The sequence below is a fragment of the Cherax quadricarinatus genome, chromosome 68 (genome assembly GCF_038502225.1).
Source record: "Cherax quadricarinatus isolate ZL_2023a chromosome 68, ASM3850222v1, whole genome shotgun sequence".
NCBI lineage: Eukaryota > Metazoa > Arthropoda > Malacostraca > Decapoda > Parastacidae > Cherax > Cherax quadricarinatus.
In genome coordinates, this window is record NC_091359.1 from 16,057,912 (window position 1) to 16,085,777 (window position 27,866).

General features: G+C 38.8%; 1 protein-coding gene across 7 annotated transcripts in view; it reads right to left on the bottom strand.

Annotated features, from left to right (window-relative positions):
• LOC128697734 (ectonucleoside triphosphate diphosphohydrolase 5) overlaps nucleotides 1-27,866 on the bottom strand; it is a 108,094-nt gene that overhangs the window by 32,492 nt on the left and 47,736 nt on the right. For 5 of the 7 annotated variants that reach the window (XM_053789602.2, XM_053789604.2, XM_053789603.2 and 2 more), the window contains 6 exons: nucleotides 25,939-26,010; nucleotides 23,731-23,810; nucleotides 10,479-10,622; nucleotides 6,765-6,876; nucleotides 712-880; nucleotides 63-203 (listed from right to left, as the gene is read on the bottom strand). In XM_053789602.2, coding sequence (XP_053645577.1) covers nucleotides 63-203; nucleotides 712-880; nucleotides 6,765-6,876; nucleotides 10,479-10,622; nucleotides 23,731-23,810; nucleotides 25,939-26,010 — 718 coding nt within the window. The remainder of the gene's footprint in view (nucleotides 1-62; nucleotides 204-711; nucleotides 881-6,764; nucleotides 6,877-10,478; nucleotides 10,623-23,730; nucleotides 23,811-25,938; nucleotides 26,011-27,866) is intronic. The other 2 variants (XM_053789605.2, XM_053789601.2) reach the window with 1 other exon arrangement.

Consider the following 27,866-nt stretch of genomic DNA (forward strand, 5'->3'; position numbering starts at 1 on the left):
TAATTTGTATGAATTTATTAGTCTTCAAAGGAACCATATTCAGAGAAAGAGAAACTACTAACCTTACTGTATAAGTTTCTCCTCCATAAGTCCACTGGTGGTCAATGATAGGGTTAATGCAGGGTGAGCGAATGATGCCATCTTCTCCCTTGTGCTGAAGGAGAACAGCCTGGCGGGCAGCCATTAATCCTAATCCCAAGTAACTTGAGAAAGAGAAAATATTTCTAAATATTTATCACAAAAACTATTAAGTGTTTATGATGATGTGTTTATGCTTATCAAATAATAGCAAATGGGGAGAAATAAATAAAAAGTAGTTGAAAATGTTGGAATTAATTATCAAAGACATGCCTTTAATATATGAGGATGAAAAACTAATAAATAAAAGTGTAAGGAAAATGTGAGAGTCGTGTTGAGTAGTATAAAGTGATCTATAAATAAACTACATCATGGAAAGTGAAACCCAAGGATTGTATATGGAATAGACACAGGCATCTTGTGCCTGTTCCATTTGGAAACTTCCCTTCCTTGAGATATCTGCCTCATGTAGATTCTGCCCTACATATTTAAATCACTGTTAAGAGTTGAGACTGAAAAAAAGCACTTAAAATCATTGGTAAAGAAATAAACGTAAGTTAGTTTGGTTATCATATTATGAAACAGTTGCAACTTGTAATCTTTAATGGTAACAGTGAAGGTGATGTTCAGTACCTATGTGTATAGAGATTAAGATTTTTATGAAGGAGCGAGATGGATGTGAGGTAATCTTCAGGGGTTTTCTTCACAGTTTCATCCTCTACAGGTACAAAGGTAATTTGAGTGGATCCACCTCCCAGGTCAAGGGCCACTAAAGTCTCCCGAGGGTCACCACTAACACGATCTGCAGAAGGTGCTCAGGTCACTTTTACCGTATTATCATCTCAGAACATAACTACACTGCTACAAGCTGCAGAGTCAGGAGGTCCTCAACTTACAAACAAGTTATATTCCTACTTTATTATCTAATGAGTAATAAGTTGTTTTTACAGAAAACAACAATAAAAAGTATAACCAGCTTTACACATGTTTATACTATTACTGGAACATACAAACTAACTACTTTTATCTCTACATTATTCTCATAATTTCCTGTAACTATCTTGCATCAAGCAGTCTCACCATACTACTAATAAAATCTATAAAAGAAGAAATTTATTAAGTCTTTGAGGGTCTGGTCCTCGGGACACTTTACACGATGTTATCCCTCACAATACAGTGACATTCTTAGTTTCAAGATATGCACACCTATCAATAAACTGAAATCTGATTTACAATGCTATCATACCATTGATTAACTTCCTGATAATATCTTTGCAGCATACACCATTTTTCCAAATTTGTTTCCACTCATTCTTTTGGTTGCCCCTTCATCTTTATTTTACATCTTCCTCAATATCCATAATCTTAGGTATTGTTGCACTATCTGTCATTGTCCTATCTCGAAAGTAGGTTCTAACACCTATCCTGCTGATCAACTCTTCATTACAATCTATTTCTGTAATTAACATTTCACTGTCCATCTCTTGCAAATGCTTGTATCACCTTTACATCATATATTATTTAAGTGATATTTATTATTCCAACAAAATGTCAATTATGTTTTTCAGTTCAGCATTAATATTCATAACAGTAAAAAAAATCAATATCATAATTACTCTGTTTTCCACTATGATGGAGAGTAATATTCACAATGGAGTAGTTTAGATGAGGTACTATAGTAAATGCTGCTAACATACAAAACTTTAAACACTTTGCAATAGGTTAGATACTGAAAATGGGATACCACTAGAATAGTTCTATCCCTGTAACTTCAAATAGGTACCAGTCAGGGGACTCTTGATCCAAGGACCTGGATATCCTCCCCTTCCTTGGGTTGAAATTGAATGTTTCCCATTCCCCATATTCCCTCGTCTCCCATTCCCCATATCCCCTCGTCTCCCATTCCCCATATCCCCTCGTCTCCCATTCCCAATATCCCCTCGTCTCCCATTTCCCATATCCCCTCATCTCCCATTCCCCAATATCCCCTCATCTCCCATTTCCCATATCCCCTCATCTCCCATTCCCCAATATTCCCTCGTCTCCCATTCCCCATATCTCCTCATCTCCCATTCCCCATATCCCCTCCTCTCCCATTCCCCATATTCCCTCGTCTCCCATTCCCCATATCCCCTCGTCTCCCATTCCCAATATCCCCTTGTCTCCCATTTCCCATATCCCCTCATCTCCCATTCCCCATATCCCCTCCTCTCCCATTCCCCATAACCCCTCGTCTCCCATTCCCAATATCCCCTCATCTCCCATTCCCCATATCCCCTCCTCTCCCATTCCCCATAACCCCTCGTCTCCCATTCCCCATATCTCCTCATCTCCCATTCCCCATATCCCCTCCTCTCCCATTCCCCATATTCCCTCGTCTCCCATTCCCCATATCCCCTCGTCTCCCATTCCCAATATCCCCTTGTCTCCCATTTCCCATATCCCCTCATCTCCCATTCCCCAATATTCCCTCGTCTCCCATTCCCCATATCTCCTCATCTCCCATTCCCCATATCCCCTCCTCTCTCATTACCCATATTCCCTTGTCTCCCATTCCCCATATCCCCTCCTCTCCCATTCCCCATATTCCCTCGTCTCCCATTCCCCATATCCCCTCGTCTCCCATTCCCAATATCCCCTTGTCTCCCATTTCCCATATCCCCTCATCTCCCATTCCCCAATATTCCCTCGTCTCCCATTCCCCATATCCCCTCCTCTCCCATTCCCCATATTCCCTTGTCTCCCATTCCCCATATCCCCTTGTCTCCCATTCCCCATATCCCCTTGTCTCCCATTCCCCATAACCTCTTGTCTCCCATTCCCCATACCCCTTGTCTCCCATTCCCCATATCCCCTTGTCTCCCATTCCCCATAACCCCGTGTCTCCCATTCCCCATACCCCTTGTCTCCCATACCCCATATGACCAGTGGGATTAGCATGTTTCTCTGATTAAAATAAAAAATATACAGGAAACCCTCCATTTAATGTAAAGTAAAGTAAAGTTTATTTCTTTGTAAAGGTTACAATGTGTAATTACAATTTTGATTTGCTAAGTACAAAGATAGCCACTATCATGCCCAGGCATTTCGGGCAAACTAATCCTAATACATAGTAACTAATTAAAACTAGATAAGATAATAGTACATAGTAGATATACTTAAAACTAGACAAGTAATAGTGGTTAGCTGTTTTTACAATCTTACTTAACCCTTTGACAGTCGCGGCCGTATATATACGTCTTACGAGGTACCATGTTTGACGTATATATACTCATAAATTCTAGCGGCTTCAAATCAAGCAGGAGAAAGCTGGTAGGCCCACATGTGAGAGAATGGGTCTGTGTGGTCAGTGTGCACTATATAAAAAAAATCCTGGAGCATGCAGTGCATAATGAGAAAAAAAAAAAACTCCGACCTTTTTGTTTAATTAAAATGCTGACTTTGTGGTCTATTTTCGTATAGTATTTATGGTTGTATTCTCGTTTTCTTGATCTCATTTGATAGAATGGAGAACATATTATAGAAATAGAGGTGATTTTGATTGATTTTACTATAAAAAGAACCTGGAAATGGAGCTCAAAGTAGGGGAAATGTTTGATTTTTGCCGATGTTCAAAAGTAAACAAATGCTGTCATTGTCCAATAAATGTCCAACTAGACATTCTAATATGCAGTCATGAATGGGTTGATGTTATTTATACAATTATTACAGTATTGCAGTAGTCTGCATAATAGTAAATCTTCTTTTTTTTGTTTGAATAAAAATTCAAAATAGAAAGCAAGAGAAATATCAGAGGGGCCTGAAGACATGACTGATGAACAAAGAAAATGTTATTTTAGAGCCAGGAATGTCTGCATTGTTCATTCTGATCCTTATTTTGAAATTGTCATATTTTTTAATTTTCATGAAATTGGCCAAACTGCAAATTTCTGACCACGTTATTGGGTAATTGAAATTGGTAAATGGGCAGTTTCTTGTACTCAATCGATAGAAAAAATGGAGTTCTAAAGAAATAGCTATGAGTTTGGTCGACTGGAACAATGGAATTAGCCGAAAACAGGGCTCGAAGTGGGCGAAATTGCCGATTTGTAAATATAGTCGAGGTCGCTAACTTCGTGAGAGCGTAATTCTGTTAGTTTTCCATCAAATTTCGTTTTTTTTTTGGTGTCATTACAATCGGGAAAAGATTCTCTATCATTTCATAAGAAATTTTTTTTTTTTTTTTTTTTAAATTTTGTGACACCAGGAGACACCTCAGGATTGGGGGTTGCGACAGTCAAGGGGTTAAACTTAATACAAGTGAGTAGGGTTCTGTAAAAATAAGCTTGAAATTGCACACAAAATCTACCTTACAAGTAGTAGTGCAGATGGTAATATTTTATGGAATGGCAGAAATAAAAGCCAGGAGGTCACATAATAAGACTAATTAGCAGACGTTTTGGCCGATTTGGTTAACATTGAGAAATAAGATGATTTTATGGATTGGCAGAATTAAGAGCCTAGAGGTCACATAATAAAACTAGTTAGCAGATATTTTGGTTGATTTGGTTAATATTGTGAGATTAGATGATTTTTTTTTTATAGGTAGTAGGTTGGTAGACAGCAACCACCCAGGGGAGTACTACCGTCCTGCCAAGTGAGTGTGAAACAAAAGCCTGTAATTGTTTTACATGATGGTAGGACTGCTGGTGTCTTTTGTCTGTCTCATAAATATGCAAGATTTCAGGTACGTCTTGCTACTTCTACTTACACTTAGGTCACACTACACATACATGTACAAGCATATATATACACACCCCTCTGGGTTTTCTTCTATTTTCTTTCTAGTTCTTGTTCTTGTTTATTTCCTCTTATCTCCATGGGGAAGTGGAACAGAATTCTTCCTCCGTAAGCCATGTGTGTTGTAAGAGGCGACTAAAATGCCGGGAGCAAGGGACTAGTAACCCATTCTCCCGTATAAATTACTAAATTTAAAAAGAGAAACTTTCGTTTTTCTTTTTGGGCCACCCTGCCTTGGTGGGATACGGCCGGTTTATTGAAGAAAAAAAAATGATTTTTTAGCAAAGTCCTAAATTTATAAGTTGTCAGGGGATCCTTGACCTGTTCCAGTAGCGAGTTCCAGATCTTCGGGCCTTTTATGTGCATAGTGTTCTTGCATAGTGAGAGACTGACTCGAGGGATGATGAAAAGTGCCTTATGCCTTGTATTGTGACTGTGCATTCTGTTGTAACTGTCAAGGAGTAGTTTTAGGGAGAGGGTTTACAGTGGAGTGTAATGTTCTGTATATGTAGTAGGCACAATAAAAAGAGTGTATGTTTTGTATATTTAGCAAGTTGAGTCTTTTGAAAAGTGGTGGGGTGTGCTGTCTAGCACAGGAGCTGGTTATCACCCGCACAGCAGCATTTTGTTGGATTATTAAGGGTCTAAGGTGGTTGGCTGTGGTTGAGCCCCAGGCACAAATACAATAGGTGAGGTAAGGATATATTATAGAGTGGTACAGGGTAAGGAGAGTCGTTTGTGGTACATAGTATCATATCTTGGAAAAGATTCCTACTGACTTGGTAATTTTCTTGGCTATGTGATGGGTATGAGACTGAAATTTAAGATTATAGTCAAGGAGAAGACCTAGAAATTTTCCGTGTGTGTCTTGATATAGAGGAACCATTTAACAATATGTTAAGTTGGATATTTGAGGCTCTGTTGTAAAACAGCATGAAGTATGTTTTGTCTATAAGAATGGAGGAACACTGCAGAAGGCCTACTGGCCCATGAGAATGAGTTTGTTGGTCATCATCCAAGCATATATCTTTAGCAGTTCATTGTTTACAGTGTTTCCAAGCACACCTGGGTCTGAATGGGAGTAGACATATGTAGTGTCATCTGCAAAAAGAACTGGTTTAAGGAGTTGGGATGCATTGGGGAGATCATTGATGTAGATGAGAAAGAGGAGTGGGCCTAGGACACTACCCTGGGATACTTCTACAGCTACAGGTTGGATAGTGGAGTTGACTCCATTTGCATGTACATACTGGTGTCTGTTGTTAAGATAGGATTTTAGGTAGTTAAGAGAATGTCCTCTGATGCCATAATGATTCAGTTTGAGGTGCAAGAGATTGTGGTCAACTGTGTCGAATGCTTTTCATAGGTCGATAAAGAGCCCCAGAGGATATTACTTTTTATCGAGAGCTGTGTATATCAGTTCAAGCATCTGTATAATAGCGTCATTTGTACTTTTTTTTTGGTTTAAACCCAAACTAGCATGGGTTAAGTATATTGTTGGATGTAAGGTAGGAGTAAAGTCGCTTGTGTATTATTTTTTCAAATATCTTGGAAAGTAAGGGCAAGTTTGATATGGGTCTATAGTTACTCAAATCAGCTGGGTCACCTCCTTTGTGGATTGGGGTGACCCTTGCTGTCTTGAGAATAGATGGCAAGGTTGAGGATGCTATAGATTTGTTAAACATTGTTGCAATAATGGGTGACAGTTCAAGTGCAGCCATACAAAACAGAAGCCATTAAATACAGAGATTTGGAAACAATGGACAAAGTTTATCGGTACAATCACAGCAAAACAATCTTTTCTCTATCCACCACAACTGTCATTACTGTCCACCCAATTCTCCCCAGTTAGTCTGTTAAATAGAGGGTTTACTGTAAATTCAAGTAATTATTAGGGAAACACTTACCCATGAGATAATTAACAGTGAACCAGGAGAAGATTCCTTCATCGCGCCCGTCCATGATGCCTACTGAATTTTCTGTTGTGTGAAACCCAGATGAGGCAAGCAACTTCTTTACCTGAACAAGGGAAATTTTTTTACTATTTATTTATTTATTTAATGTCTTTGCAAACAATACATTGAGATTGTGTATATACAATAGTGGGTTGCAATGCAGAGAGAGCCTCTATTATGCCCAGGCATTATGGGCCAACTTATAGGTTGACCATCACTAATCCAGCATGTAATACCTCAAACATAGGCAAAATTCTATAAAGCTATTCAAAAAAAACTCACCAAATTACTTAAACAACAGAACCTGAACAATACATCACCATGTGAGTTGTGAGCAAAAACATCATTTACAAATCAATAATTTTATATACTACATGTACTGTAGTTTTAATAGTGATATTGTTATAGTCTTTATCACAACCCTAATAAACCATGAAATTATCAAAATTTATTTAGTATAATGAACTGTACAAAGCACTCCTCTATGCTTCACCACTCCTTACAGGGACCCACTAAAAATTTCACATTGCTTGACTTTATCTGAGTATATTAGAGTAAATTCTCCATAATTTACCATAACAAGCCATTGTAAAAGCATAAAATTATGCATGAGGTCTAAATAAAAATTTACTCTGGCAAGGTCTTCCTATAATAAACAAATAACAAAAATAATATATACGGAATTTTTTTCTTTCTTTCAGTATATCCTCAATTTAAAAGTTTTCTTTGTTTTATTTTTAGTAAGTTGTACGGGAAAAGGGGTTACTCGCCCACTGTTCCTGGCATTTTAGTTGACTCTTACAACACACATGGCTTACGGAGGAAAAATTCTTAATCCACTTCCTCATGGATATGAAAGAAAAATAATAAGAATAAGAAATATTAAGAAAAAACAAAGAAAACTCAGATGAGTGTGTATACATAAATGTCTACATACATGTGTAGTGTGACCTAATTGTAAGTAAAAGTAGCAAGAAATACCTGTTATCTTGTGTGTTTATCAAACAAATAATGACATCAGCAATCCTACCATCATGTAAAACAAATACAGGTTTCTGTCTTACACTCATTTGGCAGGACAGTAGTACCTCCCTGGGTGGCTGCTGTCTACCAACCTACTACCTGGAGACTACCTGGAGGGTATTCCGGGGATCAATGCCCCTGCAGCCCAATCCACAACCAGGCCTCCCAGTGGATCAGGGCCTGATCAACCAGGCTGTTACTGCTGGCTGCACATAGTCCAACATTCGAACCACAGCCCAGCTGATCCGGCACCGACTTTAAGTATCTGTCCAACTCCCTCTCGAAGGCAGTCAGGGGCCTACTGGTAATTCCCCCTATGTATGGTGGGAGGCTGTTGAACAGTCTTGGACCCCGGACACTTACGGTATTTTCTCTTAGTGTACAAATGGTTTTTGAGACCTGATGAGCTGTTGGAATGTGAGCAAGGTAATATTTTGTGAAGGGATTCAGGAAAACTGGTTAGCCAGACTTAAGTCCTGGAGGTGGGATGTACAATGCCTGCACTTTCAAGGAGGGGTTTGGGATATTGGCTGTTTGGAGTGACATCTAAACTGTCATACCCTGGGTTCCTCTGCAAAGACAGTGATTATGTGTGAATGATGGTGAAAGTGTTCTTTCTTTTTTTGGGTCACCCTGCCTTGGTGGGAGATGGCCAATGTGTTAAAAAAAAAGTGAAAAAATCTTCAATTTAACAGACTCTGTATATATGCTGGGCTAAATGATTTAGAAACAATAGACAAAGTTCACTGTTTACAAAAACAATGGACAAAGTTCACTGTTTACAAAAACAATGGACAAAGTTCACTGTTTACAAAAACAATGGACAAAGTTCACTGTTTACAAAAACAATGGACAAAGTTCACTGTTTACAAAAACAATGGACAAAGTTCACTGTTTACAGAAATAATAGACAAAGTTCACTCTTTACAGAAACAATGGACAAAGTTCACTGTTTACATAAAACAATGGACAAAGTCCATTGTTACATTAACCCTTTCAGGGTTTCGGCCGTACTAGTATGGCTTACGACCCAGGGTTTTTGACGTACTAGTACGCCTAAATTCTAGCGCCCTCAAATCTAGTAAGAGAAAGCTGGTAGGCCTACATATGAAAGAATGGGTCTATGTGGTCAGTGTGCGTGGTATAAAAAAAATCCTGCAGCACACAGTGCGTAATGAGAAAAAAAAAACTTTGACCGTGTTTTTGGATTAAAACAGCGACTTTGCACTGTATTTTCGTATGGTATTTATTGTTGTATTCTAGTTTTCCTGGTCTCATTTTATAGAATGGAAGACATTGCAGAAATTGAGACTGGTTTTACAAAGAAAACTACCTTGAAATTGCACTCAAAGTAGCTGAAATGTTAGATTTTTACCAAAGTTCAAAAGTAAACAAATCATGCTGTGTGTCCAATACACGTCAACTGGTGAATCTAATATTCTTTCACAAGTGCGCTGATAATATTTATACCATTTCTACACCAATGCAGTAGTCTGCATAACAGTAAATCTTCTATTTTTTTGTGAGAATAAAAATTCAAAGTGGAAAGCAAAAGAATGTAAGAGGGGCATGGGGACATGATTAATGAACAGAGGAAATGTTATTTTAGTGCCAGGAATGTCTTTCTTGTTTATTCTGGACCCTATTTGGAAATTGGCATCTTTTGAAATTTGAGTGAAATTGGCAAAATTGCTAAATTCTGACCACTGTACTGGATAGTTGAAATCGGTAAATGGGTGGTTTCTTGTACTCATTCGATAGAAAAAATGGAGTTCTAGCGAAATAGTTATGATTTTTGTCGACAAGTACATTGGAATTGGCCAAAAATAGGGCTCAAATTGAGCAAAATCGCCAATGCGTAAACATCGTCGAGACCGCTAACTTCGTGAGAGCATAATTCCGTAAGTTTTCCATCAAATTTCATACTTTTGGTGTTATTATGATCGGGAAAAGATTCTCTATCTTTTCATAAGAAAATTTTTTTTTTTTTTTTTTTGAAATTTGGCTGACCCTGAGAACAAGTCTCTGAGAGGGCCTGTCGACCCTGAAAGGGTTAATGTTCATTGTTGTTACGATCATGGCAAAACAATTTCATCTCTATCCAAAACAATTCCATTACCAGCCACCTACTTCTCCCTCTTAGTCCATTAAATTGAGGATTTACTATTATTAAAAAGCTTTGATTTGGATTATTAACCTGGAGGGTTAGCAGTAACCCAGGATAACCCAAGCCAAGCAGTGTGGCTTATTTCCATTGGGTTCCTTTGATCCTCTTGCCCAGGATATGACTCACAACAGTTAATCAACATCCAGGCAATGAGAGACCAAAGATTTTTCTTATAAGTCTGGCAGGACTGCTGTTCTTTTCTTTATCTCATGAACTAGGAAGATGAAGAGGAAAATTTTACAAACAACTATTGACATTCAGTATACACTTAGCACTGGTATCCTGTGTTTCTTAATCATTCTTATTCTTAGTAGTACTGTAGTTCTTGTTGCCTTTGTAACTTATGAAGTCTGGTCTAGGCCATGGTCATGGAGATGATGGTTCCTGAAATTATTAGAGATAACAGGAATGACAGATTAATATACATATATCCAAAGCATGTCCACTTACAGGAAACACCACAGAGTAGTACAAACCTCCATTAAAAGTGCATCAGCCTTTTCAACGGGTAAGAGTCTGAGTCCTGCTGTAGCTTTCAAGACCAAGGGAGTGGAAGCCCAACTCTGGCGAGGAATACGGCTCTTGGCAATCTCCAGGAGAGGCACCAATGATTTAGCACCCTGTAATGCATTAAAATAAAGATATTGGCAGTTTGGAGTGACTATCTAAACTGTCGTATCTGGGTGCCTCTGCAAAGACAGTGATTACATGTGAGTGATGGTGAAAGTGTTGAATAATAATGAAAGTTTTTTCTTTCTTTTTGGGTTTTTCTTTCTTCTGGGTCACCCTGCCTTGGTGGGAGATGGCCGAAGTGTTAAAAAAAAAAATTAGGAAAATTGCATTACTGGACGAAATGCAGGGTAGGGATCAGCCTAGGAAAGGCTGAAGGGAGGGGCTAAAGGAGGTTTTGTGTGCGAGGAGCTTGGACTTCCTGCAAGCATGTGTGAGCGTGTTAGATAGAAACAGTGGCATCCTAGGGAGGGGGGGGCACCCCGGGCGACAACATAGAGCCTCTAAAGAAGGTGACACTAATGCCCAAAACAGTGCTGCAGCAACATAAGAGAAAAATCCTTTGTTTCTATATAGCCTATTATATGATTAAAGAGTTTAAATAAGCCTATACAGAGAAAATCAATGACGCTATACGAAAAACTATGATAAATCGATAATTTTATTTATGATATTTTGGAAAAACCGTTAGTCCACCTTCCATGACTATGATCAGTCATCAGTGATGTAACATCCTGTGTTTGCTGCACCACCCATGAATGAGTTTGGTCCAGGTGGTGGTGTATATGTGGCTGGGTTAAACACACAAAGGGTCAGGTAATTATTATATTCTGAGCTTTACTTCTGCTTATTGGTGATGTCAATCATGTCATGAGCCAAGATATATGAACTGGTGAGAAGTGAAATTCATGAAATGTTGAAATAACCGTTGGTACATAACTGCCAATGTTAATGATATTATAACTTTTCAGTATAAACTGGTTCACTGTGATGAAATAGTTTCCCATTATATCATTATATTACGGTTATCACTGAGGGATTTTATTTAGCTTAGGAATAGGGTTTGTGGCAGATCAAATGATTTAATTTGATAGTTTGAACATTCACATTCCCAGTCAAGATATGAAAACTTGCAATTAATAAAAAGTTCAAAGGCAAGGCCAAGTTTTTTCAGTAAATTTGTTTTGGTAAAGTTCTGTGCCATGTATCTAATGCAATGTGCATATTTAGCCTACTGTATTTATGTCGATATACGTTTTAACCATGCATTGTTGTTACCAATCCTTGTGGGCTAAAGCCTATAGGGCCAGGAAGCTTACCATATAATATGGTACACATTAGTATTACATCCATAATGACAATTATGATTATTTCACCACTTCAGTGGTAAGTAGGCTAAATTTTTTCTGCTTTGCCCTCAGTATGGTTAGAGTCTGAGTTAAATATCCAAATTAGGTTCAATTGAAAAAATTAATGCAATCATGAAACAAGTTATTATTTGCTAGTCTTAATTTCATCCAAACCTAACCCGCTTATTTCCTTTCCTAACTTCATTTCATCCTCAGTAGGATAATAGAACTGGCCCCATTTATTTGTTTGTCACCATTAAAAATTACTGAATATTCAGTAGAACCAAAACGGTAAACCTGGCATTCGTTTTTCAGATCACTGATGTAATGTCATGCCTCGTGGAGTGTATAAATCAAAGAGGCCTAGTGGATGTCAACAAAGGAAGGCAAAAAATGAAAAAAATCAGCTAATGAGAAAAATGGCTGGGTCTACAGTTCAGTATCACAAGAAACCTGATAATGGCCAGAGTTCATCAAATGAATTTAGTCATGATCCTACTGATAACACTGATGTCGATTCTGACTCCAACAATGGTAATATAAGCGAGAGGAATGAAGGAAATGAGAGTTTGAAACAGCATAAATGTGTGATGTTTCTTCTTGGAAAATTCCAGTTCCAGACCATTCCCAGGTTGAAATCATCAAAAGAGGTAGCTATGTTTATCAGAACAAGGATGGTCCTTTTCATGCTATAAAGAGAAAAATGCAAAAGGGGATGAATGTCAGCTTTCTAAAGAATGGTTCTAGAAAAAGATGCCGAATGGGGAGAAAGTTTTGCGATCACAGGTGGTGTACTTGCTAGTCAGTGGAAAATTATACTGTTATTGCTGTAGATTGTTTACCACTAGTGTTACAAGTATAACATCTAAGTTTATGACTGGGTTTCAAATATGGTGGAAGCTGAATCCAAAAGTACACAATCATGAAATTTCTGACAAATACCTATGTTGCCTAGAGAATTGGAAAAACCATGGCAGCTGCTCTAAGGGTGAACAAAACCATAGATGCAGAAATAATTGTTTCAATGGAAATCCAAAAGAAAAGGAGGAGGGAAATATTGTGCAGGTTGCTCGACATTACACTGTTTCTGGCTAAACAGAACCTAGTATTTTGTGTCCACAGGGAGGACAAATTCTCATCAAATAGAAAAAACTTTCTTGAGATGGTTGAATTGATGGCTAAGTATGCTCCTGTGCTTAAAGAGCACCTAATAAGACTGAAGTGCAGCTCAAGTGAACACAGGTCATCAGTTTTGTATCTCTCACCATCAACTCAAAGTGAGTTTTTAAGTGTTCCGGCAAATCAAGTCAAAGAGAAGCTTGTTACTGATATGAAAGCTGTACACTACAGCGTTATGTTTGACAGTACACCAGATGTGTCACACATTGACTAAATGTCAGAAGTTATCAGGTACGTACATTCAAATGGAGGATGGAAGAGTTCAAGCGAAGGGAGTTTTTCTTGTTAATTTTTCCCTTTGAAGGGCAAAAAAGCTGCTGATATCAGTTCTGATATCCTGAAAAAGGTGGAGAGTGATGGACTGGACTTCATGCTGTGCCGTGCTCAGGGATATGACAATGTTGCCACCATGGCTGGGGTCCATGGAGGTGTACAAGCCATTCTCAAGGAAAAGAACAAGAAGGCAATTTTCAGTGGTTGTGTGGACCATTAATTGAACTTGTGTGGTCAACATTCTTTTGCTGAGACTTCATCATGTGTGAAATTTTTTGGCAGTCTTCAGTCAGTGTACACATTCTCTGCCTCCTCTACCCATTGATGGGATGTATTAATGGACAATACTGCAGTCTCTTTGAAAAGATTATCAACAACAAGATGGACTTCTCATTACAGTGCAGTGAAACCAGTAATGGAATTGTTTGAGAAATTTGTGGCAGTGATGATCCACAGGAAAATTTGGACACAAGAGGAGCAGCACAAGGTCTTCTCCCTGCTGTGTGCGACTTCACATTTTTGTGTTATCTGTATTTCTGGTGTGACATACATCAGGAGTTTCAGCTTGCACAGCAGTACTTACAGACTAAGGATTTAACTCTTGACAAAGTGGTGGTGAAGCTAGAGGCGCTGCGATTATTTCTGTATAAAGGGCGAGATCGCATAATGGAGAATTCAATACAACAGGCATTTATGAAACGTGAGGAGTATGGATTTCCAACAAAAAGAAGAATCAAGTTAACTCTTTCAGTGTCGTGACCCCTGATCCTAAACTCACTGTCGAAAAACTTTCAAAAAAAAAAAAAATATATATATATATTTTCTTATGAAATGATAGAGAATCTTTTCCTGATGGTAATGACACCAAAAGTACGAAATTTGATGGAAATCTTATGAAATTACGCTCATGCGAAGTTAGCGCTCTCGGCGATATTTAGGCATTGGTGATATTTACACATTGGCGATTTCACCCACTTTGAGCCCTATTTTCGGCCAATTCTGTTGTTCCAGTCTACTAAAATCATAGCTATTTCGCTAGAACTCCATTTGTTCTATCAACTGAGTACAAGAAACTGCCCACTTACCAATTTCAATTACCCAATAAAGTGGTGAGAAATTGGCAATTTGGCCAATTTCACACAAATTTCAAAAGATGCCAATTTCAGAATAGGGTCCAGAATAAACAAGACAGACATTCCTGACACTAAAATAACATTTTCTCTGTTCATTGGTCATGCCTCCAGGCCCCTCTTATATTACTCTTGCTTTCCATTTTGAATTTTTATTCTTACAAAAAATAGAAGATTTACTGTTATGCAGACTACTGCATTATAATAATAATTGTATAAATAATGTCAACCCATTCGTGACTATGTATTAGACTAGCCAGTTGGACACGTATTGGACAGTGACGTCATTTGTTTACTCTTTAACATCAGCAAAAGTCGAACATTTCCGCTACTTTGAGCTCAATTTCAGGGTGCTTTTCATTGTAAAACCAATCAAAATCATCTCCATTTCTGCAATATATCTTCCATTCTATCAACTGAGACCAAGAAAATGAGAATACAACCATAAATACTATATGAGAATGCACCCCAAAGTTGCCGTTTTAAACCAAAAACACGGTCAGTTATTTTTTTCTCATTATGCACTGTGAGCTGCAGGATTTTTTTTATACTGTGCACACTGACCGTGCAGACCCATTCTTTCATATGTAGGCCTACCAGCTTTCTTCCACCAGATTTGAAGGCACTAGAATTTTGGTGTAGTACTATGGGACCAAAACTGGCTCTCAAGCTGTAGTATTACAGGACCGACACTGAATTGGTTCAAGAAAAGGGAAGGGCAGGGGAGCAGGCAAGAGATTCCACTCACTCTACAGGAAGGAAACAAGAGGAAGATGCTGGAGTGAATTGATCGTTTTCATAATGAACTTGAGATGCGATCAAAAGCAAGCAAGGATGTGGCAGCCATGTTTGGGGTCATTCAGACGAAGAATCTTGTGCAAGCTACTGAAGAAGAATTGGAGGTGATGGCTTCAAGACTCACAGTCTTCTATAATGAAATATGCAAGAATGAGCTCGTGTTTGAAATACCAAGACTAAGGAGGCACCTGCAAGCTGCTGATGTTGATCTTGAAAAAGTTAAGCACTGGACTGCATTGGATGCACTAACATTCATAGCTGAATGGGATTTCATTGAATCTCTTCCAACTCTCTCACTCTGCCTGAGGTTGTTCCTTACTATGTGTGTTTCTGTGGCTTCTTGCGAAAGGAGTTTCTCGAAGTTGAAGCTGATTAAAAACTATTTACGGTCCACAATGAGTCGATCCAGAATCTCTGACTTAGCAATGTTATCCATAGAAAATGGGTCAGTTGCCAGCATTGATTTGGTTGAAGTGATAGATGATTCTGCAGGATTGAAGGCAAGGAAATGTAAGATCTGATTCACTGAGATGTTACCTGTACTAAGGTCAAATCAGAACTAGTGTTTCTCTGATATTGCAACTTTTTTTTTTATTTTTCAAGTTTTTTTTTATTTCGGCATTATTGAAGATGAATAATGTAGGATCTGTTGGCTGTACTCAAAGTAGTATTTGAGTTTGTTTCCTCAATATTACTACAATTATTTATTTTATCATTAATAAAGTTGAGAAGTATTCTCCTGTTTAGTTTATGGCCCTAAACGTTCTCATTGCTAAACAGTAGTCACTGGGTATGCAGTAGTGACATAACTGGAGTTTAGTCCCTCCCATCCCCCCGCCCCTGGATTTCATGGGGGTGAAACCAAAGATGCCGACCCGGGTGACACCAACCCTAGCAACGCCTCTGGCACTGACCCATTCTCTCATGTCTAGGGCAAAACTGACCACTCACAGAATTATGATTCAGATGTATAAAATCCATTGCATTTCCATAAATCTTTGACATACAGTATTCTGACCTAAAGTTGGTTTATATTACAAGTAGGATTACATTATTATATGATGTGCTAGTGTATTATGTAAGATACTGTAGTCTACATTGTTTAGCATACAGGGCATAATAAACAAAGATATTATGAAATGCTACGCATCAGTCCTCACCAAACTAATACAGTGGACCCCCGCATAGCGACCTTAATCCGTGCAAGAGGGCTGGCTGTTATGCGAAATGTTTGGTATGCGAATGAATTTTCCCCATAAGAAATAATGGAAATCAAATTAATCCGTGCAAGACACCCAAAAGTTTGAAAAAAAAAATTTTTACCACATGAAATATACATTTTCCTACACACAAAGAGAAGGATACATGCACAATAGTAGAGTAGTACATGCACAATATATATTGTGCATGTACTACTCTACTAAATGAAGAATAAATGACACTTACCTTTATTGAAGATGCAGCAATGACTGATGAGACACTGTGTCCTGGGAGTGCCTTTTCCTCCTGAGTACTGTAGGTCCTGTTTGGTATTTTCTTCCAGAACAGGCCTTATCACACTGTGTATGTCACTACGATTCTTAAATCTCTCAAACCAACCTTTGCTGGCTCTAAATTCACCAATATGAGCACTAGTTCCAGGCATTTTCCCTGTTCACCTGGGTGTTAGTCGACTGGTGTGGGTTGCATCCTGGGAGACAAGATTAAGGACCCCAATGGAAATAAGTTAGACAGTCTTCGATGACACTGACTTTTTTGGGCTATCCTGGGTGGCAAATCCTCTGGGGTTAATTGTTTCTTGGTATTCTCAATAAGCCACACCAACACCGGTGCTACAGCAGCAGCAGCAGCAGCTGACGGTGGTACAGCAGCAACAGACGATGCTACAGCAGCAGCAGACGATGCTACAGCAGCAACTGACGATGTTACAGCAGCAGCAGACGATGCTACAGCAGCAGCAGCAGCAGACGATGCTACAGCAGCAGCAGCAGCTGACGGTGGTACAGCAGCAACAGACGATGCTACAGCAGCAACAGACGATGCTACAGCAGCAGCAGACGATGCTACAGCAGCAACTGACGATGTTACAGCAGCAGCAGACGATGCTACAGCAGCAGCAGCAGCAGCAGATGCTACAGCAGCAGCAGCAGCAGACGATGCTGCAGCAGCTGACGGTGGTACAGCAGCAACAGACGATGCTACAGCAGCAACAGACGATGCTACAGCAGCAACAGACGATGCTACAGCAGCAGCAGACGATGCTACAGCAGCAGCAGACGATGCTACAGCAGCAGCAGACGATGCTACAGCAGCAGCAGACGATGCTACAGCAGCAGCAGACGATGCTACAGCAGCAGCAGACGATGCTACAGCAGCAGCAGACGGTACTACAGCAGCAGGAGCAGCTGACGGTGGTACAGCAGCAGCAGCTGACAGTGCAGCAGCAGCTGACGGTGAAACAGCAGCAGCAGCAGCTGTACCACCAATAGTAGCGATGGTTGATTGGGGTTTATTATACAACCTGGCCAGCTCGGAGACACGCACTCCACTTTCATACTTATCAATGATCTTTTTCTTCATCTCCATAGTAATTCTCACCCTTATTGCTGTAGGGTTGGCACTAGAAGCTTTCTTGGGGCCCATGGTCACTTATTTTCCAGAAAAAAATCACCAAAAACACTGTAATAATACGAAATGTTCAGATTGTATGCTTGGATGTTACCGCGGAGGCTGGCTGGTAAACAATGCCACCGGCGGAACATGTGAGCGTGGCTCAGGCCGCACATTGGACGCGTCTCGGACGAAGGGCGCTGAGCGGGTTTTTGGGCGGTATGCGAGGCAAAATTTTAGCGATCAAAGCGTCCGGTATGCGGATTGTCCGTTATGCAAGGCGTCCGGTATGCGGGGGTCCACTGTATTAAGAAAGGCTAAGTAATTGTACTACAGTGGACTGCCGGTTATCGGCCAGTTTGGTTATCGGCCAGTTTGGTTATCGGCCAACTCAGTTATCGGCGGGTTTTTTGGCGCCCGGTTATCGGCTGTTCTCTCGGTTATCGGCCATTTTGGACGCGTCCATCCACTGGCTGGGGCAGCTTGCGCTTCAGTTTGGCTTTGTCTCTCGGTGGCTGAGGAAGCTTCTGCTCATACATCCAAACATTTTTCTTGTTTGCCATTGTTTTTAGTGGTTTTTCTTGCAGGGCAACTGTGAAATAAGTAAAGATGACTCCAAAGAAAGTTCCTAGTAAAGTTCCTGTGGTAAAGAAAGTGAGAAACACCATGGAATTTAAGTGTGAAGTGATAGAAAGGTTTGAGAGTGGTATGAAGGTGATGGAACTTGCCAGGATGTACAGTAAGAATAAATCAACTACTACATCCATCCTGGCAAAGAAAGAACAAATCAAAGACACTAATGTTGCAAAAGGAGTAACTTTTCTAACTAAACAAAGGCCACCAATAAAGGAAGAGAAGGAAAAGTTATTATTATTCTGGATTAAGGAAAAAGAATTAGTGGGAGACAGTGTTGTGGAGTCGATCATTTGTGAGAAGGCAAAGCAGTTGCATGAGGATCTTGCAAAGAAAATGCCTGAAACAGGTGCTGCAGTTTGTGAATTTAGGGCCAGCAAAGGATAGTTTGATAGATTTAAGAAGCATAGTGGCATACACAGTGTTGTAAGGCATGGTGAGGCTGTAAGTTCTGACAAATGTGCAGCTGAAAAGTATGTTCATGAATTCCAGGACTATGTAAAGGCTGAAGGATTCGAACCCCAACAAGTGTTCAATTGTGATGAAACAGGCCTGTTTTAGAAGAAAATGCCAAACAGGACCTATATTACCCAGGAGGAAAAGGCACTGCCAGGACACAAGCCTACGAAAGACAGGATTACTCGTTTGTTGTGTGGCAATGCTAGTGGGGATTTCAAAGTGAAGCCTTTACTCAGAAAATCCCTGAGTGTTCAAGAAAAACAATGTCATGAAGAATAGATTGTGTGTGATGTGGAAAGCTAATCATAAGGCATGGGTCACAAGGCAAATTTTCAAAGATTGGGTTAATGATGTGTTTGGCCCAAGTGTGAAAAATACCTCCTGGAAAAGAAATTGCCACTCAAGCGCCTCCTGGTACTGGACAATGTTCCTGCACATCCTCCAGACTTGCAAGACCAAGTGTTTAGGGACTTCAGTTTCATCACAGTGAAGTTCTTGCCTCCTAACACCATTCCTCTCCTCCAGCCCATGGACCAGCAGGTCATTTCTAACTTCAAAAAACTCTACACAAAAGCAGTGTTTCAAAAGTGCTTTGAAGTGACCTCGGACACTCAGTTGACCCTAAGTGTTCTGGAGGAATCACTTCACTATCCTCCACTGCATAAGCCTTATAGGTAAGGCTTGGGAGGGAGTGACTTCCAGGACTTTGAACTCTGCTTGGAGAAAACTGTGGCCAGATCGTGTCCAAGAGAGAGATTTTGAAGAGTTTGAGGCTGACCCTGATCCTGCCGACCCTGTGGACTCTATTGTGGCACTGGGGAAGTCTCTGGGGTTGGAGGTGAGTGGCAATGATGTGGAAGAGTTGGTAGAGAGCTGCAAGAGCTTCATCTCGAACAGCAACAGACTGCAGCTGAGGAACTTGCTTCAGAGGAGGAGGAAGAGGGAGTGAAGGAGGTGCCTTCTTCAGAGATTAAAGATGTGTGATGTGTGTGCAATGTGGACTAGGATGCAAGTTTTTGTAGAGAAACACCACCCTGACAAAGCTGACACAAGCCATATCTGCAACATGCTTAGTGACAAAACCCTGTCCCACTTCAGGGAAATCTTAGAGATGCCAGAAACAGAGCACTCTGGACAGTTATTTTGTGACTCTCAAGCTGGTCCTAGTGGCAATAAAAGACAGAGAAGGGAAGTAACCCCAGAGAAGGCTTTGCTACCTAAAGTCTTTGTGGAGGGGGATTCCCCTTCTAAATGCTAACTCCTCCCTCTTTCTTCCTCCTTATCTTCCAGAAGCCAGCATTAGCTTTCAATAAAGGTAAGTAATATTTACATAATTGTTAAAAAAATTATTTTTTTGTGAGTTTTTTGTTTGGAACAGATTAATTGTATTTCCATTAATTCTTATGGGAAATATTAATTCGGTTATTGGCCTACCTTCTGGAACGAATTACAGCCGATAACCGGGGGTCCACTGTACTCTAATAGATTCATCAAAACAAGAGGAGATACAAAAAAGACCTGGAAGACACTCAGATTCTGGGCACTGACAAACTGAAAAAACCTAGGGATATTTTGCATTGTTGAAGATGAATAAATGTAGGATCTGTTGCCTGTATTTAAAGTGGTATCTGAGTTTCTTTCCTCAATATTACTACGATTATTTATTTTATCATTAATAAAGTTGAGAAGTATTCTCCTGTTCGGTTTATAGCCCTTAACCCTTTGACTGTTTCGGTCGTATATATACGTCTTATGAGCCACCGTGTTTGACGTATATATACTACTCATAAATTCTAGCGGCTTCAAATCAAGCAGGAGAAAGCTGGTAGGCCCACATGTGGGAGAATGGGTCTGTGTGGTCAGTGTGCACCATATAAAAAAAAATCCTGTAGCACGCAGTGCATAATGAGAAAAAAACTGACCCTTTTTTTTTTTAATTAAAATGCCGACTTTGTGGTCTATTTTCGTATAGTATTTATGATTGTATTCTCGTTTTCTTGGTCTCATTTGATAGAATGGAAAACATATTACAGAAATAGAGGTGATTTTGATTGGTTTTACTATGAAAAGAACCTTGAAATGGAGCTCAAAATAGGGGAAATGTTTGATTTTTGCCGATCTTCAAAAGTACACAAATGATGTCATTTTCCAATAGATGTCCAAGTAGCCATTCTAATATGCAGTCATGAATGGGTTGATATTATTTATACAATTATTACAATACTGCAGTAGTCTGCATAGCAATAAATCTTCTATTTTTTGTTTGAATAAAAATTCAAAATAGAAAGCAACAGTAATATCAGAGGGGCCTGGAGACATAACTGATGAACAAAGAAAATGTTATTTTAGAGCCAGGAATGTCTGCATTGTTCATTCTGGGCCTTATTTTGAAATTGTCATATTTTTTTTTAATTTTCGTGAAATTGGCCAAATTGCAAATTTCTGACCACTTTATTGGGTAGTTGAAATAGGTAAATGGGCAGTTTCTTGTACTCAATTGATAGCAAAAATGGAGTTCTAAAGAAACAGCTATGAGTTTGGTTGACTGGAACAATGGAATTAGCCAAAAATAGGGCTCAAAGTGAGCGAAATCGCCAATTCGTAAATATCGCCGAGGTTGCCAACTTCGCGAAGAGTAATTCCATCAGTTTTCCATCAAATTTCGTTCTTTTGGTGTCATTACAATCAGGAAAGGATTCTCTATCATTTCATAAGATAATATAATTTTTTTTGTGGGTGGGGGGGGGGGGATTTTGCAACACCAGGAGACACCTCAGGATTTGGGGTTGCAACAGTCAAGGGGTTAAACGTCCTCATTACTAAACATTAGTCATTAGGCATGCAATAGTGATGTAACTGGAGTTTACTCAGCCCCATCCCTTTGCCCTTGGATTTCATGGGGGTTACACCAAAGTTCCTGCCCCAGGTGACACCAACCCTAACAACACCAATGGAAAGGAGCAAATGGAGAAAAATGGTTTTTATGACTTGACGTGCTGTTGGAGTGTGAGCAGGGTAACATTTATGAAGGGATTCAAGGAAACCAGTGGGCTGGACTTGAGTCCTAGAGATGGGAAGTACAGTGCCTGTACTCTGAAGGAGAGGAGTTAATGTTGCAGTTTAATAACTGTAGTGTAAGCGCGCCTCTGGAAAGACAGTGATGGAGTGAATAATGATGAGTTTTTCTTTTTCATGCCACCCTGCCTTGGTGGGAAACAGTCAATGTGTTAATAATAATAATAATAATAATAATAATAATAATAATAATAATAATAAGAAATACATTACAAGAACAAATAATGCATCCATGATGGTAGTTCTTAATTTATAAGACAATTTTAACCCTTAACTGTCCAAACGTAGATCTATGTTCTCTTGCCCAGCGCTCCAAATATTTTGACAAAAAAAAACAAAAAAAATTTTAATTAAAGAGGGCAAAAAAATATTAAAAAAAAATTAGGGTCAGTACTTGCTGAGATATAAGACCGTGAAGTTGGTGCTGTATGCTCACCTGATGGCAACATGGAGTCCTGCCTCTATTTTTAATTTGTAATAGTTCTTGTGATTTCATAGGCAATGTTTGTTCTGACATTAATATAAGGTATTCAAATAGTCACAAACACACTGACAGGTGAACATTTTCACCTGTCTTGGTCACCTATTATTGTCTAGAAATCTTTCTTTCTTTCAACACACCAGCCGTATCCCACCGAGGCGGGGTGGCCCAAAAGGAAAAACAAAAGTTTCTCCTTTCACATTTAGTAATATATACAGGAGAAGGGGTTACTAGCCCCTTGCTCCTGGCATTTTAGTCGCCTCTTACAACACGCATAGCTTACGGAGGAAGAATTCTGTTCCACTTCCCCATGGAGATAAGAGGAAATAAACAAGAACAAGAGCTAGTAAGAAAATAGAAGAAAACCCAGAGGGGTGTGTATACATATGCTTGTACATGTATGTGTAGTGTGACCTAAGTGTAAGCAGAAGTAGCAAGACGTACCTGAAACCTTGCATGTTTATGAGACAGAAAAAACACCAGCAATCCTACCATCATGTAAAACAATTACAGGCTTACGTTTTACACTCACTTGGCAGGACGGTAGTACCTCCCTGGGCGGTTGCTGTCTACCAACCTACTACCTATATTGTCTAGAAATATATACTACAAAGTGTTTATAGGTCCCAGCAATGTTTTAGACATGCTGGAGTATATATGAAACTCCTTGAAGCATGGTGTAAGAGGAATGTCACTCCACTGCTGACAGTGCAGCAGTGGAGTGACACTTGATTGTGCACTGCCTTGGCCTTGTTTGTTTTCACTGTTACATATAAACATGTCTATCTGTCTGTCTATCTGTTTGTCTATTTGTCTAGCTATCTGTCTGCCTGTGTGTCTGTCTTCCTGTCTCGTAATGGAACTAGTCATAGGTCAAGTACAGCATAACCATCAGCCAAACTACAAAAATTAAACAAACATACATACAAGGTCACTCATAGGAAATAATGGTACAGTGCTGTTATATTTTCCTGTACTGTACACCACATGTGAGTTTACAGCAGGGGTGCACAACCTGCAGCCCACAGGCACCATGCAAAATTGAAACTACCACTGACTAGACACTGAATACCTTCCATTGACCTTACTCACTTTATAAATTACACACTTTACTCACCTTATAAATTACACACTATATAGCTCATTTTCCAGTCATTTTTGAGGACCTAAATAATTGTGCATCCCTGATCTACATAGCCACAAAATTTTACAGCAACACAAGCTTGTGTACCTCAATAGGATCATCAGCAAAGCTTGAGAGGCCAGGCTTCACTTCATGCCAGAGCTCGTCGTCTAGCTTTAATGAATTATCTGCAACAAACATGGTGGCACAGGATTAGAAAGATGTTTACACTTATCCATAATACAGCAATTAGCAAGGCACACAATTTTAACTAGTGCATATAAAAATAGCAAATGTTACAAATATCTGATAATTATGGGTAAAGCAGCAATATGAAATTATTAAAACCATGAATATTTATTTCAAGAAACTGAAGTGTTTTCAAGGCAAGAATTAAATTATTACAAACCAATACTGTATTTTGTTTATTTTGTATTTAATTATTACCCCTAGAGTAACTACAAAAAGACCATGCCTATAATAGTACTGACATTTTGGTGCAAAAACAAAATACAGTCAAATTAAATAATCAAAATGAAACTTCTAGTTACATATGACAAAGGAATAGGAATCATTCAACTAACAAAAGTGCTGTAACAAAAAATATTAATGTATAATACATCAAAAATATAATGCAAATGTATAGAGTAAAAAAAAAACCACAGTGAATCACCCATTTTCTGGATTTGATAGGGAGAGGGGCAGGGGAGGGACACACTAGATTTTCTAAAATGCTGGATAATGAATGAATTTTTTATGGTCCCTAATTTTTACTCAACTTTTTTTAGCATTATCTGTTGAGGTGCTCTGTAAAGCAGGGGAAGGGAAGAGAAAGGGAAGGAAGGAGGGAAAGATATATAGAGAGTAGAGAGAGAAGGGTAAAGAGAGTGGCAGGTAGGAAGGGTGAAGCAGAGAGAGGGAGGAGAGGTGTAAAAACAAAAAAGAGAAGGAAGGAGGGGAAGAGAAAGAGAGAAGAGGAGGTATGGCTTTATATCAAGAAGTATAAGGAATAGGGGTCCATAGGTTATTCTACAGATAAATACATCTTGATAAGGCCTCATTGGATTAAGCAGTGCATTCTACTCGCCATGCTACAGAATGGATATAAATGCATTGGAAAACATACAAAGAAGGATGACAAAATTAATCCACTGTATTACGACTCTTTCCTAAAAGATAAACTGCAAGCACTGAATTTACTCTCTCTCTCCTGAAAGACACAGACTGAGGGTAAAAGATATAACTGAGGTAAACAAGTGGAAGACAGGTATAAATGAAGGGAATATAGACTGGGGTACTGACAATGTCAAACCGAGAAAGAACTTGAAATAATGGACTCAAGGTGGATAAATTCAAACTGAGATAGGAGTGGAGACAAAGTCTTTGGGACCTGACGAGCTGTTGGAGTGTGACCAAGGTAATATTTTGTGAAGGGATTCAGGGAAATCAGTTAGCCGGACTCGAGTCCTGGATGCAGAAAGTGCAGTGTCTGCACTCTAAAGGAGGTGTATATATCTGCTGTTTTGAGAGACATCAAAACTGCCATATCTGCTCGCCTCTGGCAAGACAGCGATAGTGTGAATGATGATGAGTGTTTTTGGTTACCCTGCCTCAGTGGGAGGTGGCCAGGGTGTTAAAAAAAAAATATGAAAGTACTGGTTTAGAAATATAGTTGTTGATGAGTCGAACAATCTATCAAATAATATCAACTACTGTACCTAGGGATGATTTAACTCCTAATCTAAAATCATTCATACGCTATTTTACCCTACGTATAATGTTTACACATGCGCTTAATTTTAAAAATCTCCAAAACTACTCTAGCTATTTGTAAGTTCAAAGACTTTAACAAGTCTGGACAGTACAGTACTGAGATTAACAAGTCTGGACAATACAGTAGCGAGACTAACAAGTCTGGACAGTACAGCACCAAGACTATAACAAGTCTGGGCTCAGAATTGTAGCACAGAAGGAGAGTCCAGAATGCATGATCTCAGATCAGTGTTTCCCAAAGAAACATTTAACATTTGTACAAGAATTAATATGTGAATGGCTGCTAATGATGCTCTTTTTGAATAATAAATGAATTAAGTGTTAACTGTACATCTGTCCCTACAAGTCCAGTCTTGTTGGACACCCTGTACAAGATCCATGCAGTCATGTATGAAAATTAAAAAAAAAATTAGGTACAGCAACAACATAAGCAAAACTATACCATGGGTAAAAAAATACACGTCATCACAACTCTAGGCTCACAAAGCTTGACATGCCCATCAAGGGAAGGATAAAAACAGGAGAAGAGCGAGACAAGTTTACCACAGGAAGAGTTATTTTCGATGAAGCTAAGTGGTCCTCTGGCCATTTTTGTCTCCTCACACACTCCACCACCTGTTAACAACATCACACCCACTTATACAATACTTCCATTTTCTGAACACAAACCCATCCAATTAAACTTTTGTATAAATGACACATGTTTCAGGCCCCCTTCGGGAGTTTTTAATACAAGACTTGAAAGGCAGCCAAGATGTCTGAGGAAGATTCTGTATGTGACTTCCCCTTCAAGGTATCATAGGAGTGTATGCATAATGTGAATTTCAGCTATCACATTAAAATTAAAATTTTATCAATCATGAAAAACACAGCCACTGTGTTAAAAAAAACATTATGTAAAAATGAAAAAGTATAAAGCTACTGAGAGTATGATATTTGGGAAGTAATATAATAAGAAGATAATATACCTTATTAAAAATAAAGCCAATACTTCTGCAGGTTTTGAACTTATATGAAGTTACAAAACTGCACTTTAAAAACTGCCAAATTTGAAGAGAGATGGTCAATGTCATAACAAGAAACACAGTCCTACTTTTTGAAATGAGCAAATATAACGTTACATGCCAGACAATAATTTAGAGGCACAGTTTTTCTGTAGTTTGAGATCTGACATCAGGATGGAGGATTTGAACTTCAAAGATGGGACATTTATTTGTCATGCAACAATATCTTGTTCAACTAAGTGGATAAATTTTCAACAAAATGCTGTAAAAAGAACATGTATTTAAAAAATAATTATCTTTAGTATTTTCATTACAGGTATCCTCAATTCTCTCCCTTCCTTCATTCACACAGCTTCACATAAACTTTCTTATCAAAAGTTTTACAATCTTTGCTAATCTAATCTGAACCACAGATCTCTCTAACAACAAAGCACTTCAATAAAAGCTTAATATAGTACAGTACTCTTTTTTTTTTCTATACTTTAACTGCTGTTTTCTTCATCATTTCTATCTCCTTAGTTTTGTAGTCTTACTCCATTCTCTCACTAACCCTTGATTTCTACCTACCACCGTACATGTCCAGGAAGGCTCGGCTTTACAGCACTTCACTTTATGGTGTTTCACTGATGCAGCAGTTTTCAGTTATACCCATTCTTCATTTATTCAGACTTCCTACATAAATATATTCACTACTCACTAAAAGCTAAGGACGAAGCTATTTAAAGGTAAGCAATGCGTGTACTGTATGTGCATTTTTTAGGCCTAGCTCTACTGCTCACTTAATTTATGACAGTATAACATGTTATCAGGTTTTTATATGCATCTGAAAGTGAAAAAAGGCTATGGTTCCCTTTACAGCAATTTTTGCATTATGGCTGTAACCAGAACCTAACCTGCTGCATAAGTGGGGCCCACCTGCATGTGCATATTATGAACATTAAAATGGTATAAAATACCGACAGGTTGTTAGGTAAGACACATATGCAACAGTTAGGTATCTTTATTTCGAAATAAAGATACCTAACTGTTGCATATGTGTCTTACCTAACAACATGTGCATATTATATTTATTCTATTTCAATCACTAAGATCAAAATGAGTGAACTCTCTCTCATAAGATAAAAACAGGTGCTCCTCGACTTACGATGTGGTTACTTTCCGACGAACTCATCATAAGTTGAAAATATCATAAGTCAAATATGAATATGAAATGATAAATAAATAAATAACTACTGTCACTGAATAACTAAATAAACAAATACAAGTATTGAAAAGTAAATAAATGAATACAGGTTTATCCTACAACAAATGTACAGTACTCTACAGTACAAAAAAAAAAAAAAAAGTTCGATGACTTCCGAATGTGCATTGCTATCACACCTTCATACAATCGAAATATCGTAAATCGAACCATCATAAAGTGATGAGCATCTATACTGCATTTGAGTGAAGCTTTTTATTTTTTTG